This window comes from Myotis nattereri, assembly GCF_964212035.1.
Source record: "Myotis nattereri genome assembly, chromosome: 7".
Taxonomy (NCBI): domain Eukaryota; kingdom Metazoa; phylum Chordata; class Mammalia; order Chiroptera; family Vespertilionidae; genus Myotis; species Myotis nattereri.
Genome location: NC_138082.1, coordinates 61688141 through 61707890, shown reverse-complemented (window position 1 = coordinate 61707890; position 19750 = coordinate 61688141). Strand labels below are relative to the sequence as shown.

The 19750-nt window shown below is 38.5% G+C and overlaps 1 protein-coding gene and 1 pseudogene across 9 annotated transcripts in view; one reads left to right on the top strand and one right to left on the bottom strand.

The window, feature by feature from the left end:
- Nucleotides 1-2627: 2627 nt before the first annotated feature.
- Nucleotides 2628-3518, top strand: LOC308522020 (small ribosomal subunit protein uS5-like; annotated as a pseudogene). Its single transcript has one exon. The product of its transcript is annotated as a small ribosomal subunit protein uS5-like (transcript).
- Nucleotides 3519-10858: 7340 nt separating this feature from the next.
- CACNB4 (calcium voltage-gated channel auxiliary subunit beta 4) overlaps nucleotides 10859-19750 on the bottom strand; it is a 231839-nt gene continuing 222947 nt past the window's right edge. For all 8 annotated transcript variants that reach the window (XM_081095537.1, XM_081095538.1, XM_081095543.1 and 5 more), the window contains 2 exons: nucleotides 14394-14579; nucleotides 10859-12281 (listed from right to left, as the gene is read on the bottom strand). In XM_081095537.1, coding sequence (XP_080951663.1) covers nucleotides 12021-12281; nucleotides 14394-14579 — 447 coding nt within the window. In that variant the 3' untranslated portion in view covers nucleotides 10859-12020. The remainder of the gene's footprint in view (nucleotides 12282-14393; nucleotides 14580-19750) is intronic.

The following is a 19750-nucleotide window of genomic DNA, read 5'->3' as shown; positions in this document are numbered from 1 at the left end:
TCTGAAGACAATGGAATTCATTCTTTGATATTTAGAAGCTTCTAAAAGACATATTGACATTAAGAAAAAGGTACTAAAAGGAATTTAAAAGAAACTTTGGCCAATTGAGCAGGTGCTTGAAAATCTTACTATTTCTCCTGCCTGAAACCTGACAAGATATTTTATTTGAAAGGATTTGATAACTTTTGGATTAGAAAATTGGCACAATTGGGAGCTGAAGACTCAGAGCCTAATAGGAATGTTTTAAAGGCCTCCTCCCCTAAACTGAAATAAGCTGTGTACCCAGAGGGGAAGAAGAAAGTGAGGAATGACCAGTTGGATGGGTAGATCAACCTGTGGTGTCACTGAAGTTACAACCTAATTTGGGGGGAATTGAGAGTAACTGTCCTTATCTTACAAATCTTTTCAAAACCAGAAATGCAGCTCTACAAGCAGTTCAAATTCCATCTGTCTTTACCATCCTCAATTCCCAAGATTGAAGAAAAAATAGGAAAGAAGGTTTAAAAAAACCCCACAAAACAAAACATATATATTTTTATTTATTTCAGAGAGGAAGGGAGAGGGTGAGAGAAAGATAGAAATATCAATGATGAGAGAGAATTATTGATCGGCTACTTCCTGCACGCTTCACACTGGGGATTGAGCCTGCAACCCGAGCATGTGCCCCAACCAGGAATCAACTATGACTTCTTGGTTCATAGGCCAACACTCAACCACTGAGCAATGCCAGCCGAGCAAAAAGGGTTTTACTTATTTATTTTAAATACTAGGGGCATAGTGCACGGATTGGTGCACCTTGAAAGGAACTGTGGGCCGCAAGGCTGTGGTGGGCACAGGGCGGGTCTCAGCCCATCCTCCACTCCCCACCCAGTCCTTCCCACCGTGGCCCCAGTCTCCTCTCTGCCGGCAGCCCTGCTCCCACCACTGCCGCTCCCATGTGCTGACGGTGCGGTGTCTGGCAATCAGGGGCAGTGTTGGGCACCAGCAACAGGTGAGAGTGGCAGCTCTGGTGCCAGCAGCAGGTGCAAGTACTGGGCAGGACCATGGTACACAGGAGCAAAGAATTTTCAGTGACCACCAGAGGCTCGCCCTGATGACAGCCACTGGCACCCTGCCTTGATCTGGTGCCCCCGCTCACCTGATCCACCATCCTGCTGCAGCCGATGCCCACCATGTTCCTCGCACGCCCCCTGGTGGTCAGCACACATCATAGCGACCGATTGTTCGGTTGTTTTGCCATTCTGTCTATTTGCATACTAGGGTTTTATATATAGATAGATAGATAGATATTTTTATTGCTTCCAGAGAGGAAGGAAGAGGGAGAGATAGAAACATCAATGATGAGAATCATTGATCAGATGCCTCCTGCACATCCCCTACTGGGCATGTGCCCTTGACCAAAATGGGACTCGGGACCCTTCAGTCCACAGGCCAACGCTCTATCCACTGAGCCAAACCGGCCAGGGTGCAAGAAGGGTTTTTTAAAGAACAAACTGCTACTCTGGCTCTAAGGTTCCTTGCCAAGGAAAAATACAAATCTTAATTGTCTTCACCACAAATACTGATAAGAAAAAGGTTTAGCCAACTGAATGAATAAACTTAACTTATTCCAACTGTTATAAATTAGTGGGATTTTTAAAAAATCATATTCTACCTGTCTCAGGGCTGAAATTTTATTTATTTTACTATTATTTTAAAAAATATATTTTATTGATTTTTTACAGAGAGGAAGGGAGAGGGATCGAGAGTTAGAAACATTGATCAGCTGCCTCCTGCACGCCCCCTACTGGGGATGTGCCCGCAACCAAGGTACATGCCCTTGACGGGAATCAAACCTGGGACCCTTCAGTCCACAGGCCAACGCTCTATCCACTGAGCCAAACCAGTTAGGGCAGAGCTGAAATTTTAAAAAGAAACTATGAGGTCTCTGGTTGCATCTGTTTCTATATGTGTATGTATGTTTACCTCTGGAGGATATTGCTAGAATTGGTTTGTAAAAATCTCTGTTTAATTGGTTTAAAGAAATTAAGTACCTATATAAAAATTCTCATAAATATAATAGAAACTAATGCTAATGCTTTTCAGGATCATGTGTTTTGAAAAAATATTTGATGTTAAAGCTGGTTTGCATTTGGTGTGGTTAAATAGGCATGTCTTTAGGGCTATTATAATACTTTATTTTACTTGGGTTTATTGGTCAAATAAGTTCATGTTATCTTGGTTGCAAAACTTGTCAGCAAGAAAAGTAACTTAGTACGATGACATTTTCATAAGTAACCCAGGCATAATTATGAAGAACAAGTAAAATAAGTAGATGTAGATCGGGTAAGTTTTTAGGTGAACTTTTTGGCATTATTTATCTTTTATGGCATGTCTACTTACTTCCTCCAAATCTTTCGGTAACGTGAAACCTTAGAGTTTTGACAAATTAAAATAAATGATGAATCAAAGTAAAATCATTGAATATCTAGATCATTTCCACATAAGATAAAACACAGAGACATTAATTCTTAAATAAGTTTACGTTTGACTTCTTATTGCAGACAAACTAGATAAACTTGAATTTGTTAATTAACCTGTGTTGTGCTTTGTTCAGAAAGCAGATCTTTATAAAAAAAAATTATGAAATGTATTTGCCAGTATTTGTTCTCCGAGGAAACACCGGCTGGCGGATGAGGAGGTGCTGTGGCAGGGCCCGGGATGGGGGGCTGCGGAGGGTTCGTGGAGGACTTGGGGCTGCATCCAGGGCCCAGGTTGAGACCAGGGTCCGGGCAGGACGAGCTCGTGGAGGCAAGGCCGAGGACAAAGAGTGGATCCCCGTCACCAAGCTGGTCAAGGACATGAAGATCAATCAAGTCCCTGGAGGAGATCTACTTCTCCCTGCCCATCAAGAAATCTGAGGTCATTGACTTTTTACTGGGGGCATCCCTCGAGGACGAGGTTTTGTGGATTATGCTGGTGCAAAAGCAGACCCGCGCTACCAGAGGGCCCTCCAAAGCATTTGTGGCCACTGGGGACTATAGTGGGCAAGTCGGCCTCAGTGAAAAGTGCTCCAAGGAAGTAGCCACTGCCATGCAGGGCCCATCATCCTGGTCAGGCTCTCTATTGTCCCTGAGCAGGGAGGCTCCTGGGGGCACAAAATCAGCAAGTCCCACACCGTCCGTCCCTCGCAAGGTGACCCGCCCTGTGGCTCTGTGCTGATGTGCCTCATCCCCACCCCCAGGGGCACTGGTCTCGTCTCAGCCTCTGTGCCAAGAAGCTGCAGCTGATGGCAGGTATCAAAGACTGCTGTACCTTGGCCAGGCTGCACCGCCACTCTGGGCAACTGTGCCAAGGCCGCCTTTGATGCCATCTCCAAGACCTACAGTGATCTGCCCCTCAAAAGTATTCAACAAGCCTCCCTATCAGAAAGTCACAGGCCGTCCAATAAAAACCCACACCAGAGTTTCTATGCAGAGGGCCCAGGCTCCAGCCATGGCCATCACATAATTTCATACAAGAAAAACAAAGTGAATTAAGCCTGTTAAAACCAAACAAAAACTATATATATTTTCCAGTAAAAGAGCCGATGTTTCCAGAGGTTATAAAATGTATTCATAAATTTTCCAGTCTAAAGAGTGCTAATTACTTACTTTGCAGTTGTCATTAGAAATTAAGGTTTCCAACAGTGAAGAATTTTAATTAATATGGAAGGAAATAATATGTGTTTTCAGTAAAAGAAGATATAAGGTATGGAATTGCATTTTTGAGAAAAGTGTCGTGGAAAGGAATCTTGGGAAAGAAATTTTATGTGTGATCAGCTGGATAAGATTGAATAAATTTGTTAGAAGGATTTTTAAAAATAAACTTTAATATCAATATCGTACTAAATCTATATCCTTTCATCTGTTAAAAGGACAAGTTTTCTTAGGTGATTGGTCTACTCTTAATATTATGAACATGTTTTGTCAAGAAAGCAAAGATTTTGTTTTATTAAAATAATTTCTGTGTTTTATGTTGCCGCAATCAGGTCTTTAATTTGTTCAGAGAAAAGGAAAATGTGACCCATAAACAAAAGAAAAATCATTCCAGAGAAATAGACCCAGGAAGTTAAGTTATAGTTAGTTTCTTCCAGATCTAGGCTTTGAACCCAGGCAAGAGTTAGAGCCCACGATGTAACCACTATTCTAACTGGCATGTAGTATGACAGGACAAGCACGATGTTTCTACAATTGTCTTATTAGTGCAGATGTGCTGGTGATAAGAAAGGTGGCTTCAGGCATACAGCCAGGTTGATGGAATGATTATTGGTTGAGATGCCTTGATAGTTGGGGCAGCCTTATATAGTACTTCAGTAACTGAGGTGTCATTCATTCAGTCAACATTTATTGTATTCCAGGGATTCTTTTGTATGCTTCAGATAACTATCAGCTTACAAGCATTTACTATGTGTATTTTTAGATAAAAGTACTTTAGAGAGCCCAGCTCGGGGGGCTCGGTTGGTTGGAGTGTTGTCTTGTACACCAAAAAGGTTGCGGGTGCTATTCCCAGTCAGAGCACATACCTAGGTTGCAGATTCAATCCTCTATTTGGGTTCATATGGGAGGCAACTGGTTGATGTTTCTCTCTCACATCAATCTCTCTCTCTCTCTCTCTCTCTCTCTCTCTCTCTCTCTCTCTCTCTCTCTTTCCTCTCTCTAAAAATCAATAAACATATCCTCCATCCTCTGGTGAGGATTTAAAAAACGTTTTTTTTAAAAGAAGTACTTTAGTGAGAAAAGTTCCAATGAGCTTTGGTTTCTTCATTTGAAGTTGGATCTAATAATCTACGCCCTGCCTGTTTTCCAGGGCAGCCAGATGGGATAAATGTGATGAAGCTTGTGAAATAACTTGGCTTCAATAAATTATTGTATAATTCAAATGCAGCAATAATAATCAATATGGCACACATTTCTTTTTCACCTTCTTGGACTCCGCAATTAGAGAAAAGTCAAATGCTGATCAAGTTGTAACATGGACAATTGACACTGAGCACACAAAATTCAAGCCATAAGCCATATGGAATTCTACAGGTACAGAATACCTTTGGAAATAGCTGATAACGGCTACAATAAATTAATTACTTAGAGATTTTCTTGTGAACAATATGGCTTATCTAGTTTATTTTCCTATATTGTATTCAATACTATACCACACATATATTATAAAATATCCTATTTCATGTGTGTATGCATTTAACTTACAAGTTCTTTCCTAATACTACAGTACTTCTTTTATGATCACTCATAGCACCTGACAGAGTAGTCAGGAAATAGTCATTTAATTGAATCTGTGTTGCCCTGGCCAGTGCAACTCAGTTGGTTGAGTATCATCTAGTGCACCAAAAGGCCACTGGTTCAATTCCAGTCAGGGTACATACCCAGGTCCTGCGGGTTTGATCCGAAGTTGGGCTGCATACAATAGGCAACTGATCAATGTTTCTTTCTCACATCAATGTTTTTCTGTCTCTCTCCCTCTCCCTTTCTAAAAATATATTTTTTAAACAATAAAAGAGCATATTTAATTGAACATGTGTTTTCAGGGTATTTAGACTTTTGGTTTCTCTATAAGAAATAATATAAAGGAGAGGTATAATGCTGGTTTCAGTGTTTTTTTTCATTTATTATATAAAAGAAAAAAAATTAATGCAGTTGGTTTGTACACATTGAAATTCCATAAAACAAATCCATAGAAATTAGGATACTATATGCATGCACTCTGCATTTTCTTTGTTAAATGTTTTGGTTCACAAAAATAACAACACATTTTTTTTTCCTTTAAAGCCACTAGAGCAGAGGGAGCTCAAAACATGCAGCACGGTACACATTTGCATAGTATATGTTACCCAGCATGCCTTGTAGAATGCTACACATTCACCTATATAAGAAAAATGAAAGGGGGCAAATTATCAAAATAATAGCTAATGTTTAAAGAAAGAAAAAAAAGTTACTTGACAAAGGTGGAATCCTCCCCCCACACCCCCCCCCCCCCCCATTTGTAGCTGGCAATACAGCAGTGGTTTGGGATATCAACAGCCCTCAGGAACGTAGGGAACATCATTTTCCATCCAATTGCCATTTTTATTTGTGGTTTTTGTAAGTTTCTGTTTTCCCTCCTGCCACCCCTAAAAAAAAAAAAAAAAAAAAAAAAAAAAAACACAAGCAGCTAATGGCTTTAACTTATGTTTCAAAATAGTATCCAGTACAAACAGATTGAAGAATGCCTAAATACTTCTTTGTTGCTGGGACATTTTTATTTATCATTCTGACTTTAGGCTATGAAAAATAGAAAACATTTCAAACATGTCCGGAATTCAGAGGAGCCCTATGAGCTCACCTCTCTGATACATTTTGTAGTTGTGATTGAAGAAGAAATAAGAACAGTAAATATAGTTATGAATCTTATCACAAAATAAAATTTAATATGTTTCTGGAAGGGAATAAAGTATAATAAATTACATCCATCGATTGCAAGGCTCTGAAGCAAATTGCTGGAAAAGTATTAAGCAGCAAGTTAGAAAGATGATAAATGAAATACGTCTGGTAAAACTTAGAACTAAATCTATCTCCTTTTAAAAAATACAACTGCCAATTTGAACAGCGGAATTGTTGTAAGTTTGTGCTATAACAAATGTGCTTCTTTCTCCTCAATCTATTTTCATATTATTGGCAAAATATATATCTTTTATAATTTTATACTGTACAATATATGTTTTTGCTACATTATTTTTCTACCGTGTAATGCAGATGAGAAGTAACAACATAGATTTATTTTGGCAATAAAATGCTTTCATTTTAATAACATCCAAGAAAATATTGTAAGGCATATGAAAAATAGTATGCAACAATGTAGCATTAATAATCCTGCATCTTTAATATATCCTTTATGCATACAAGATGCACACTGATTTCAGTTAAAAGTGTGTAAAAGTGGCATGCAAGTAGGGCAAGAGTGGCCCCTACATAAATATAGACATAGCCATTTGTTGAGAAATGTAAGTGTTCAAAACGTAACCAAGAACACTTACCAAGTATTGAAAGCTAGAGGCCAGCTACTTTTGGTTCTTAAATAGTTCTCATTTTAAATCCTTACAGTTTTCAAACAGGAAGCATCAGTGTATTTCCAAAACCACTCTAAATTCATTAGAAACATTTTTTTTACAATTTTCTGCACACATTTTACACACATCAAAAGAAACAAAGGAAAGTTTCATATGTAACTATGACTCCCCAAAACTCACTGCTACTCACTTATTTATACACTTTTTTGCACGGTAAGTGGGAGTTACAGCCCTTAGTCAAGATTATCTGCTGAGATATTTCCTGGTCTTCTGATAATGTCCCTCGATTATATGAAGCATTTGGGATTAAATCACCCATAAGCAGACAGAGATAGCTGCTGTAAGAGGATGTATTTCATTTGAGAATGTTTTAAGAAGAAACCTTTCAAAAGTAATTTTTGAGTGCTGTCGCTCTCTGTCTGTTCATGTAAGCCAGTGTTACTATTTTGACTAACTTGACGCTTAAGTGAACAACGAAACAGTTATCCTTGTTGTCTGACAGCTGTGGTACTGACAGTGAGCATGATGGTCGTTTAAAAGAGCGGACTGTTTTCTGACCTACAGACACAGCTTGAGTAAGTAACTTAGTATGAACAATATTTAAAGGTATATGGAGCTAAGAAAGCAAATTTTATTACATAATTTCCTATAATGTTTTCCATTCATATAGTTATTCAAATATGAGTTTTATGTAATTAAAAAGAAAATGACATGCAATATTGTCATGAAAGACAAAGGCAGAAATAGAAAAGAAATAAGGGGTACATTCCCATTTATTTGAAATATCTTATATATTTTTTTCGATGACATAGGAGTTCAAGAGAATGTATATTCTTACCCAGTAAATGCCTAAGTATCCACAGGAGAAGTCAAGCCTCAACAAAATTTGAATTTACAAACCAGCTGCACTTAAACATCAAGTATCTGGATCTACTATCTTTCAGACTTAGCGCTGGATGTTATAACAAGTTGCACACAAAGATAATTCCCCTGCAGTTTGATTTGTTCCCTATGATGAACGACTTATTAAATTAACCTTGCTTCCTAATAAATTGTGAACCTATTCAAAGAAAACTTCACTAATGTGGAAGAAATGAAAGGGTGACAAGAGCATTTTGGAAACAGTTTAAAATCTAAAGGGGAGGTATATTTTAACAATTTATGTATTTAGCTTTGCTGCAAGATGAGCAGTAATAGTAATAAATTTGATCACTATTTATTGAAAAGTATTTTTCTCTTTAAAGACTGCTTGTCTTCTGTAGAGAAGAGGTAGTATAAATATCAATATATAGGGCAAATTCTATAGTAGAATTATATTGTTTTTATTCTTAGCAAATACTAAAATAAAATTGTATAACTAAGAAAATATACTAGCATGCAAAATAAGGTTGCCTAGCAATATTCTTAACTGACATCCTGGGTCTCAACAACATTTTATGATATGTTCATTCAAAGAGTTGAAATTTGCAAACCAACTACTGGCATGATTTTCGTCTCTCCCTCCCTTTCACTGCCCTAGCTCTTATTATGAATTTTAAGGCCCCCACACAACAGACAAGTTCAAGTATGCAGGTATGAAAAGAGGTTAACATTCCAAAAATACATTTTGCAAATAACAATAATAAATAAAGTAACTGACAAATTATTTCAAGGGAACAAATAATTTGCTCAGAATTTGTTTTATATTTAAAAAATTCACTTCCTTAAGGACTAAGTGCAATGAAGTATCATCACATAATTAAGACTCTCTTATTAGGAAAGACTAACAGCCTAAATTAATAATTTTAATTTTCTTTCCAATGGAACTGTAAAAAGATAAGAGAGAATCATTAGTCATTTATAAACATTGCTAAGCGTTCCCTTAAATATTGGAGTAAACAAGATCACATTGTTGAGTATAATATTGAAGTCATATTATAGCCTTGAGAATTAACATCAGTACTGACAAGTTGCATTCCTTTTTTACCAGGACTACATTTCCACATCGTCACATGAGTCTACATGGTTACGTGTTCAATGACTGAAATGACAGAATATGTAACTTACATATTCTGAAACTACATATACCAAAATCACAGAATACGTGGTTTATACTACAAGTTAAAACAGCCTCAAAATATTATAAGACTTCTTTCTCCTGCTTATCATTTTCTATTTTCAAATGAAATCAGTTAAAAACAAAGTACTTGTATAATATGTATTTTCCAAAGGTGCTTGATATGCTTGGCAAAAATAAAACTTTTCATTTAGCATATATCTGTATTTTAGTATCATTTACACAATAAAGTCTAAGGCTTAAAAAAAAGGAAAATGCATCTCTTATTCATCTGGAGAAGATAAACATTACAAAAGGAATGGGGGAAATATGCCATATCAAAGTAAAATTTTAAATATATCCATCAAGAAAATATACATTATATCCTTTCCAAGATTGTTAGCTTTTGAGTAAGAATGCAAAGCAAAACACATATGGACACTTCATGGTAAATGACATATTGGTTTGTGGAGATTTTAAATGGACCTCTCTCTGTATCAGCATGACATGGAAGACTCAGAAACAGGGCTTTGAGAGGCCTTTAAAAACAAGTGATTTTTAAAAGTTGAAAAAATATGAAAATCTTGCTGACTAGGAAATATATGTAAATACTGTTATAGCTACCTGCCATAAAATGTAAATATTTTAACGTAGTTAAATGACCGGGTTGCTAATGCTACTACAGAAAAAGCTGAACAGCTGTCTAGTCTAAATTCAGACACCTTGGTGCACTCTTTGCAATTAAATACTGTAATGCGCACAAACAAGAAACCAGTAAAGCATCTAGAAAAATGTTTTGGCTAATGTTTTCTTTCTCATGCAAGTATGTGCTGTACATGTAATAAGTATATTTTTGCTTACTGGAAAATGCTCTTCTGTGCTCTAACAAAGTATTCAGTAATGGCAGGTTATATGTTTATTAAAGTGCATAATGGATACAGCTCTTTTAAATGTCTTAACTGAAAGTTCTGTAAGCTTCACTAGATGACAAAAGAACTTCATAAGCCAGTAACACATATTAACTTTTAGAATTTACTGAGCCCATATTTTTAGTTGTATCAAATATTTGAGATAATTTACATAATTATAGGCATCCTCATTATCAGCTAAACATAATGGAATATGCACAGTGAACATGAGGGGAGGGAATGTGGGAGATCATAATGGGGTTTAACATATGTATAATTAAGTAATCAAGAATATGAAATTATTTTCATGGCCAGGAAATTTATTTAACTGGTGCATGCTTCGAGAGCCTAAATATTGAAAGGCTTGGTGGAGGAAAAAAGATAATAGAAAATGAATTATTATCGTTTCCAAAAAGATAGGTTTTATGACATGTACCAGTACAAAAGGATTTTTATGCATGGTCCAACTGGGGCTTTAGAAAAATGCATGCATTGTAGACTTTTAGAAACAAGAGCCTTTTCCTAAAGACATTTGTGTATTGTATAAAATGGTCAATTTCAACAATTTCTTGGATCATAGTGAATCTAAGTCTTCCTTAAAAATATAAGATAGAAGGTCACCAATTCCAAAATTATAGCCACTGGAAAAAACTGTGAAGACTTCATATGTGCAGAGGAATGTTGATTAGAAATAAGGAAGCTCAATCTCCAAATTCTTTATAATCCTTTGCAATAAAAACACTATAAGTTTAGTGGACAAATATGTTCTGAATGAGTTTCTTTTCATTGCAAGCTTTTACATTCATCACTTGTTTTCACATTTTCAATTAATTGTTTGGTACAAACACATCTTTCAATATCAAAATTGAATGTGTCTATATAAAACTAACATCCTTAGAATAATTATAAAGAATTTGGTGAAGGGCTAGAGCATTCAGATATTCAAAGACAGAGGTTGAGTGAGGCAATGAAAAATATTCAGTTGTGCCTAGTGGGAAATACCGAACCCGTGTTTGTGAAGTGGATGGAAAAGTCCCACCTGGAGGTGTTTAGCTTTGCACTCAGGAGGATCTGTGCCCATCCTTACTCCCTGACTTCAGATCCAGGATGTATGTAGTTGTGCTCAGATTTATTAAAGGGGAAACACCCATTTTCCATTTCACATAACCTGCTATGATTGGGCTTCCCTTTTCTCTCTCACTGCAAAAGAAATTTTGAGATTTTTTTTCCAACTTCAAATGAAATAACAGTAGTGACTAAACGAAAAGCAAAACACTTTGAAACAACAGCTGTGCCAGGAAAGAAATAAAAATATTAAAATATGAGAAGATTGTATACTTTCTGTATTAATTTGGGATTCTTTTGGCACTATCAATACATTTGGTAAGTTTGAAAAGCCATTTTGGAAACATTAACGTATATTAAAATGTGTATACATTCCAACTTTAAGTGTAAATTTAGCTTCCAGCAAATAAATACCATAGCTGGTTTTGGCTTCTATTGGTATTTTGATATCCTCATTAATCAGTTATTTTTTTCAGATTTTTTTAATGGATCGCCACATGCTCAAGTAGACTTTCTAGTCGATTCACCCAAATTCCAACAGGAATTGGTTTATAAATTGGTTCCAACTGGAACTGGTCATTTGGAATTTCCAGCATGGGAAATTATTTTATATGTGCCTTGATAAGTACCCTAACTTACAAATTGATGTGTCTAAATCTAATGAAGAAAACAAAGGTACTGTTATGTAAATGTTGCACTTAAAAATATCTATATGATTGGGCATCTAATATCCATCCAGACTTAAGGGCATGATGTACTTTTTTTTCTTTTCTTTTTTTTTTTTGCCCCTTATTTGGCATCAAATGACAGCAGCCCATAAACACAGTAAATACTGTGCTATACTTGCCAAGTTAAGATGATTGGTTTATCCTAGCAGTGCTATGGCAAATTGTCAACAGATGAATTTTTGTTTGTTTGTTTGCTTCTTGCAGACTCAAAGCCTATGTCGGGAGTCATGGCTATAGCCCCCAGGTGATCCTCGGTTCCTGTGGGGTTTGTAACTGTCCTGGTATGAGTCAGGGTAATCTTCTTCCACGAGAGGATAATGATCTCGGCTATGCTGGGAACTGGAAGACAAGCGGTTCCTGCTCTTCCGAGCCCTTTCATTGTGATAATTTTCATCAGAGGTCATTAGACTTCGTCTTTCAATTGGAGAGTTCTCTGTGGAATGGTTGCTGTGCCTCACACGCTGACTCTAAAAATATCAGATAGTTCATTGATTAAATAATGTCAGCTTCATCCATCTAGAACACATCAATGCACGTACAAACAGTAGGATCTATACAATAAGATGCCGGATATCTGACTTAATGAAGAATTTTGATGCACAAATGATCTGCTCAACATATCTGATTTTATTTATTTGGGACATATCATGCAAAGATGTCAAAGTGTTGATAGTCTGTGAATTTAATTACATAATGCTGCATGATTATGCTTCCTCTTAAAATACAGAATTGAAAGTTAACTGTTGAATGGAACTCAATATATTTAGGGAGGCCTAACAACTCCAATTCTGTTGTAAACATGAGGATTATTCTACTCTTCGGAAATAAAGTTCAGAATAACATGATTTGTGCTCATAAAATAATGCATTTGTTTCCGTGCCCTACATAAAGGTAATATTCTTTCTGAAGGACTATACAATTACGTAGCCAACTAATTGATACATTTACAAATCTTGCTTCCTCAACTGAAATGTCATGTAAAACTATCTTCAGATAAAAACTAAATTCCTCTAACATAATTAATTGAAATTATCTTCAGACATTTATTTAATGGCTCAGAAAATGTTATTCAACATTGTTCTTCAAATCATAGGAAAACACATATCATAGCTGTGTCTACCTGCTTGGATGGGTCACCTCAGTTAAGAAACAGGATTGTAATAAAACCAAAGATCCAGATACGTTTCCTCTAAAAGACACTCACCTTCACACAGAAGGAAACTCACTCAAGAGTCACAGCCTGTGCCTTTAATCTCAGCCAGGGGTCTAGCAATTAAAGGCTATGGTTACTAGGAGAAATAGGCCACAGGATGAAGGGCACCGCATTAACTCAGGGGAAACTGGGAGAACCACTCTGGGTGGATTTCTTAGAGATGATGAATCAAGAGTGTTGTCTTTATAGATAAAGTGCAACATTTCATTTCTATGTACATTACAGAAGCACATTGCTTCATGCATCCACTTCTCATTTCACAATGTACAATTTGGAGCCAACCCAAATTAGTCAGTGGAAATGCCACACTCAGATCAGCACACAGGCAGTGAAACAAGGCAAGAAATAGTCCTGGTGCATACATATATACTGTATACAGAATATATGCATATTTTATAGTAGTACATTTCCCATGTTCATTTCCAGCCTCAAAAGCTATTCATTTGTACGGCAGTTTTTCTGCTTACAAAGATGCAATTTTGTAGCAAAGCAATACCATTATAATAGCACTTCAGAGAGTGCCATTTATCTCAGAGTTAACGCAACACGATCTTCAATTATGACTGTCATTATAACCCATTATTACAAAACTAGTCACGATGCAAGAGGGCTCAATTGACTACTACCTGTTCCTCAGTCAGCTGGGGCTTTGGCCACATTCCAGCAGCTGCTTGCTAAATGGTAAATAATAACTGATGTAGAAAGGCAGGATTCACTCTGTATCATTACCTCTGGCTCCCACTTCTAGCTCTGAGTGCAGCACCAGGACATGGGGGAGAGAACTTGTGCTCATCCCCAGCTTCCCTCAAGGACACTTGTCATAGCCACTGACCAAGGTGGCCCTCCCCCCCAAGAAAACTCAGGGATCTGTCCCTGTTTCTGAGCAGAGCAGCTCTACTTGTGTGCACAATCTGTAACGACTGGGCAAGCCAGCGGACCCCGGAGCCCATGGCGCAGGACTTGCTAAGAGCAGTCAAAAGGTCCATCTGTCCCCAAATCTTTGACTTAGCTTGCCACTACTGCACAGTCCTGAAGAAGTGACACGGAGAAATAACGCACAGCTGCACGGAGTAGGTGTTACGTTTCCTGGCAGAGTCTGGGCACAGAGGGATTAAGTTACCTAAGGGAAGGCCATTATAAATGAACAGAGAACCAAGTTCTAGAGAGGGGGCCACTTTCTGGGACACTTTGTCTAGGATGGATCATGATTAAATAATAGTTGAGATTTTTTTTTTTTTTATGTATAATGCCCACACATGGTTCCCTCTTCAGATTAAGGACAATCTCTGTCTCCATCCCAATCAAGTTCCCTATAGAATCGTAATCAAAGTCGGGTTGTAAAAGCACGAGTGGCAAGTGGCAATACCTGTAACCCAGAAATTGCTGTGGGATATGGTGAGAGAGCTGTGGAGCCCAAATTCCTTCCAAGCAGCGGGGTCATAGGAGTGCTACTGGTTGTGTGGGTAGCACGCCAATATGCCTCCAGGTACTCGCCCAGGTGTTCACACGCATCCTCCAGCTGGTTTTCATCCAGGATAACGTCAAACATTTCCTGCAAGAAGAATCCATTTCATTTATACGTCACGCTTTAGGCAATGAAACCTAAAACTCTACTCCTCGAAGATCACAGCATTCCTAGTATCCAGCAGCAATATCAGATCTGAGGGGAGGTGCTGGCAGTTTCTAAAGTTAAAGTTGAGTGAAGAACTGCACAGGTAGCCAGGGGCAAACTTGGACATTGACATGAAAATGGGAGTGCTCACTAAATATTTAGCATTTTCATTATTTAGAAGAAAAAGATGAGGTAAGCATAAAGGGGTTATAAGTAGAATATAGTGAAAAGATAATGTATTCCCATCTGTATCCATATCTTCCTATAGAGTTGAGTTAAACTTAGTTCGCAATATGAAAGAAGCAATTAATGGTACTGAAAGAGGAGTTCTAAAAATGTTTTGCACAATGGCCATGTCTTTGGAATTAAACATTTTATCTCCCCAAGTAACTATGTTGAAGGGAATAACATTTACTTAGATAATTTTCAGAATGTTGGTGAAAATGATGTTATCCATCTCATGATAAAACAATATGAAAAGAAAATTTAGGATTAATACAAAAAAATCACAGTGACTTCTGCTAACAGAAGATCATTGTGTGAAATATGTGAAACTGTTTTTAAAAAGACAAGAACGAGGAATATTTCATTGTGGGAGGGGAGGGGGGTCACACAAGAAGTATGTGGTGTCCACGCTTCAGGCAGTAGCAAGTTCATCTGGCCTATAATCAAGGAGCATTCTTCTTCCCCAAGGAGCAGAGTGGCCCCTCTGTCACTGCAGTGTGATCGGGAACACAGACAGAATATACCCAGGACACAGGTTCCCTGGAGGGACAGTCAGAAAACCATGGCAGAGAGAAAGGCCACTCCATAGGTAAGTGAAAGCATACCCCAGCCATCGACAGCTTGATCTGCACCTTCTCTCTCCCACCACCTCCACCACCACCCACTTGCTTTTATTAGCTCTTTTTGTCAAAACAAGAACCTCTCAGAGAATGAATCAAACAGGGTTACTGCCATCAGCACTAATACTGCTGCTGGATTGCAGGTTAATGGCAACTGGATGACTTTGAGTTTGTGGTGAGTCAACTGACTCACTCATTAGTGTGAGGGCTTCTTGAAGCAGAAGTCACCATGGAAACCATCTCTCCACCAACACGTACTCTTTGAATGCTTTCATCATATTATTCTTTACTGAATATTTTGACCCTGAATAAGATGACTTCAATCCAAATCAACTGGTGTTTGAGAAGATTTAACCAATTTAACTCACGTGGAAACCTTTCCCTCCAAGAACATTTATTAGTAGATTTCAAATGGTTTTCTCCATGTTATATTAATTTATCAAACATTTACTCAGTACTATTTTGTGCTAGGCATTGTGGGTATCCAGTGGCAAAGAAAACAGATAATATCCTTATGCTCAAGAAACATACAGTCTGGTGGGAGAGACAAGTATTAAAAAGTCCTTGATAGTCTATGTCACCCTGGGACTTTAAGTTGAACAATAAAGAGACTGAGTCAGTTAATGTTTGAAGCTGCAGCTTAAAGTTCTGGATTTGGAAGGAGGCTGAGAGAGGCGTGTGAAAGTTGAACTTATGAGGGAGGGGAAATTATGAGGAAGCTAAAGAATTCTATCTGTAAAAGTAAGAGGAACAAAACAGATAAAGAGAAACAAAGACACAATGGAAGAAAGGAACCATATGGCCCATGAGAGACGGAAACAGCTAGCTGCTGTAGTTGCAGGAATGTATATCCCTTCAGTAAGTCCCCTTTTCCACGAAAGTCACTTAAGAGAATTTCTGTCTCTTGCAATTAAAAGCCCCTCCCCCATTAATATAAAGCTTCAACAGTTACTTTACAAATACAGAATCTGAGAAGTGTCCATAAGGCTCTGATAGAAACGATGAATTCTCCGATAGCACTGCAGTGCGACCGTGATTGGACAAGAACCTCCCTACCACAAAGAGCATGCACAGGCTCTGACGGAGACAGATGGCACAGGAAGAACAGGAAACTGGCCACCACGGGGACAAAGGACCACTCCGTCAGCCACTCCAGGCTAAAGCCGGCAGCAAATTCTAGACTGTATGTTGTTTGGTGTCAGCTGTTCACATACTTTTATTTATGTCAACTGTGTAATTCAAATACATAGGCCTCACTCTATAATGTGGGTTTTCCCCAATGTGTAGTCTCAATAAGTCATTTTCTTGCTTTCATAAAGTCCCAAGTTAAAGAACCCTCCAGGGACACCTGAACTGGGGCCCTGACTATCACAGCCAGAATTGCAAAGCCCAGAGAGGGAAAAGACAGGTAAGCAGCACCTATTGCAGAATGTTGTTTGAATGAGGCTTATGTCTACTTGACTGTCCCACATGTTACATCATCATGGCTGCAGGTACAATTAAACATACACTTAATTACAAGTCATTTTAATAAAGTATTTTTCTTTGCTAATAGATAGAATTTGTCTATATCAGCACATGGCTGTTTGTTTGAGACAATTTCTAGGAAACTATGTATTTGCATTGCTAAAAACGACAGGTATAGGATGCAAGATGAATTGAAACTGCTTTCAGGTTTTCAAAAGCACAGAGGAAAGCAAATTTCAGCTTCTGAATGAAATACTGACAACGTGACTTACTTTCAACAAAGAAGAATTTTACAGGCTGTACATCTATGACAATTTTCCTTGTGAACTGTTTAGGAAAATGACTAGACCAGTGTTAGAGTGTGAGAATAATAGGAAGAAAATTTTAAATTATACATGAAATTCAAAGAGAAGCAGCCTAATGAATTATGCGAACCAGCTTTGTCTATTTTTTCATAAACGTAAAGGTTCAAGTCTAGTTAGCTTCTTACTATGCAGTAGTGAGGCCTCCAGCGTGGGATACGGATTCAGAGGGCTGCCTAATCAGCAGAAGAGGGTGTGAGTAATGGGACAGTCACGGGCCATGAATAGTTACCCACTCTGTGATGTCATGCCATCGGTGACTGCCCGAGATAAGGGTAATGCTGGGTTGTTTCAAAGCACTACTGCAGCAAACACCTTTGACATCCAATGACAGTGATACTATTGTAATTAAACTAGTCCTATATAATAAAGGCTAATATGCAAATCGACCAAACAGTGGAACAACTGGTCATTATGACGTGCACTGACCACCAGGGGGCAGACGCTCAATGCAGGAGCTGCCCCCTGGTGGTCAGTGCATTCCCACAGGGGGAGTGCCGCTCAGCCAGAAGCCCTGAGCTGGGCTCATAGCTGGTGAGCGCAGCGGTGGTGGCGGGAGCCTCTTCCGCCTCTGCTGCAGTGCTAAGGATGTCCGACTGATGGCTTAGGATGTCCTAAGCCGTCAGTCGGACATCCCCCAAGAGCTCCTGGACTGTGAGAGGGCACAGGCCAGGCTGAGGAATGCCCCCCCCCCACCCCTGAGTGCACAAATTTCGTGCACCAGGCCTCTAGTTATTAGTAACAGGGAAGGCCAAATATTACAGGCATGTCATTTGGATAGCTTCATCAGGAAGTTAAAGCTTTATTTACACTTTCCAGGGAGCCACTAATCTATTCCTGGCAGATCACTGTGGGAAGGGACTGGATGTGGGGAGATAGACGCATGCCTAGTAAAGTTGGGGGGGGGGGGCGGTGAGCAAAGCTGCTTGCTGTCAGTCACACCTGAGAATAGGTCATGGTCCAGAATGGGTGTAGCCACTGTAAGGGTGTGAAATTTGGGATATTTAATCCCCTAAACAAAGGAGTTTTCTCTTTTGTTGGTCTTGTGTTCTCAGCTGACTCCTGGCTTGTGGGGCTCTGACATTCTCCCGTGTGGCCCACGGCCATGTGGATCCCCACTCACAATGGACTAATGAATGTAACTCGCCTGATGCTGAACTGGACCCGACTGCAACACAGAATGGAAACTGGGCACTGGCTTTGTTTTTAGCCTTACTAAAACCCAGCTACACTCCTTCCAGGACTGGAGTAAGGGAAATGGGACTTTGGAAGCCCAGAGATGTAATTCCACACACAAAAGAATCACCTATCCTCCTGTGGGAGCCTCAGAGAATTCTTTTTCTCGAGATATGGTTAGGACTCCACCCCCAGCACCCAGTGGGGAAAAAGATACCTCAACTTCCCCAATAACAACAGGACATTTCCTCCAGCTGAAATGGACAGAAATAATGGGGCCACTGAAGTTCATAAGAAGTGAACAAAGGAGTCGAAACAAACCATTAAAACATCAACCCTTTCCTGGATAAGCTCTTTCAGAAAAATTAAAAACTAAAGCGTTACAGGTGACAAGAGTGGAAAACGTGCCTTTAGCTCATCCAGTGGTTCAGAGAACAAAAATGGTAGGAAAGAAGGAAAGGGAACGACTGAAGCTGAATCAAGTGGAAATGAAGATCTGCAATGTCTTCTATAAAAACTGTAAGTACTTAATGACCTTTCCAGCCCTCTACTCATAGAGCATCACAAACCTTCCTAGGGAGGGCGCCTGAAGTAGGGCAGCCAACCATCTTATTTGCTCAGAACTGAGTGATCCTTGGGACTATCAATGCCCAAAGCTGGAAAATCTGGGAAGAACTGCGATGGTGGGTTATCCAAGTGTTTACAGAAGACAGAGCACATTTTAGGTCCTACACTGAGGATTAGAGCAGGTTCCCCTTATTCCTTTCACATTCTTTTGGGAGGGAAGATATGGAGAGGGAGTGGGCAAGTCTTTCCTTATAACTATGAAGCACATATTTTCTAGCATACAAGGAAGAATCTCACTAAGACTAACATAATTTCTAATACGTTTCATCTAGGAAATTGCTACTGAACATTTTAAATAAAAAGTTTATGAAACTTAGGAGTTATTTTTGCAGTTGAATTGTAACTTTTTTTTTAAAAAAAAGTTGGTGCCTTACTGAATATTAGCTATTTAGGAGGTTAAATATATGCAAACTCTTCCTTTATCTAAGCATTGCTTTACATCTATTTATTGTACATACATAAAACCGCATGTGGGACAACTTTCCTATTTCTAAGTGGAGAAAGAAAGAATAGAGGTGAGAATATGTTTATTTCCTTGCTATTGAAATACTATATATATCCCACGTTCGAAGGCTGTTAAATCGCGTTGTTTACCCATATCTTCAGAAAAAAATCACTTCTACTGTCCTGGTAA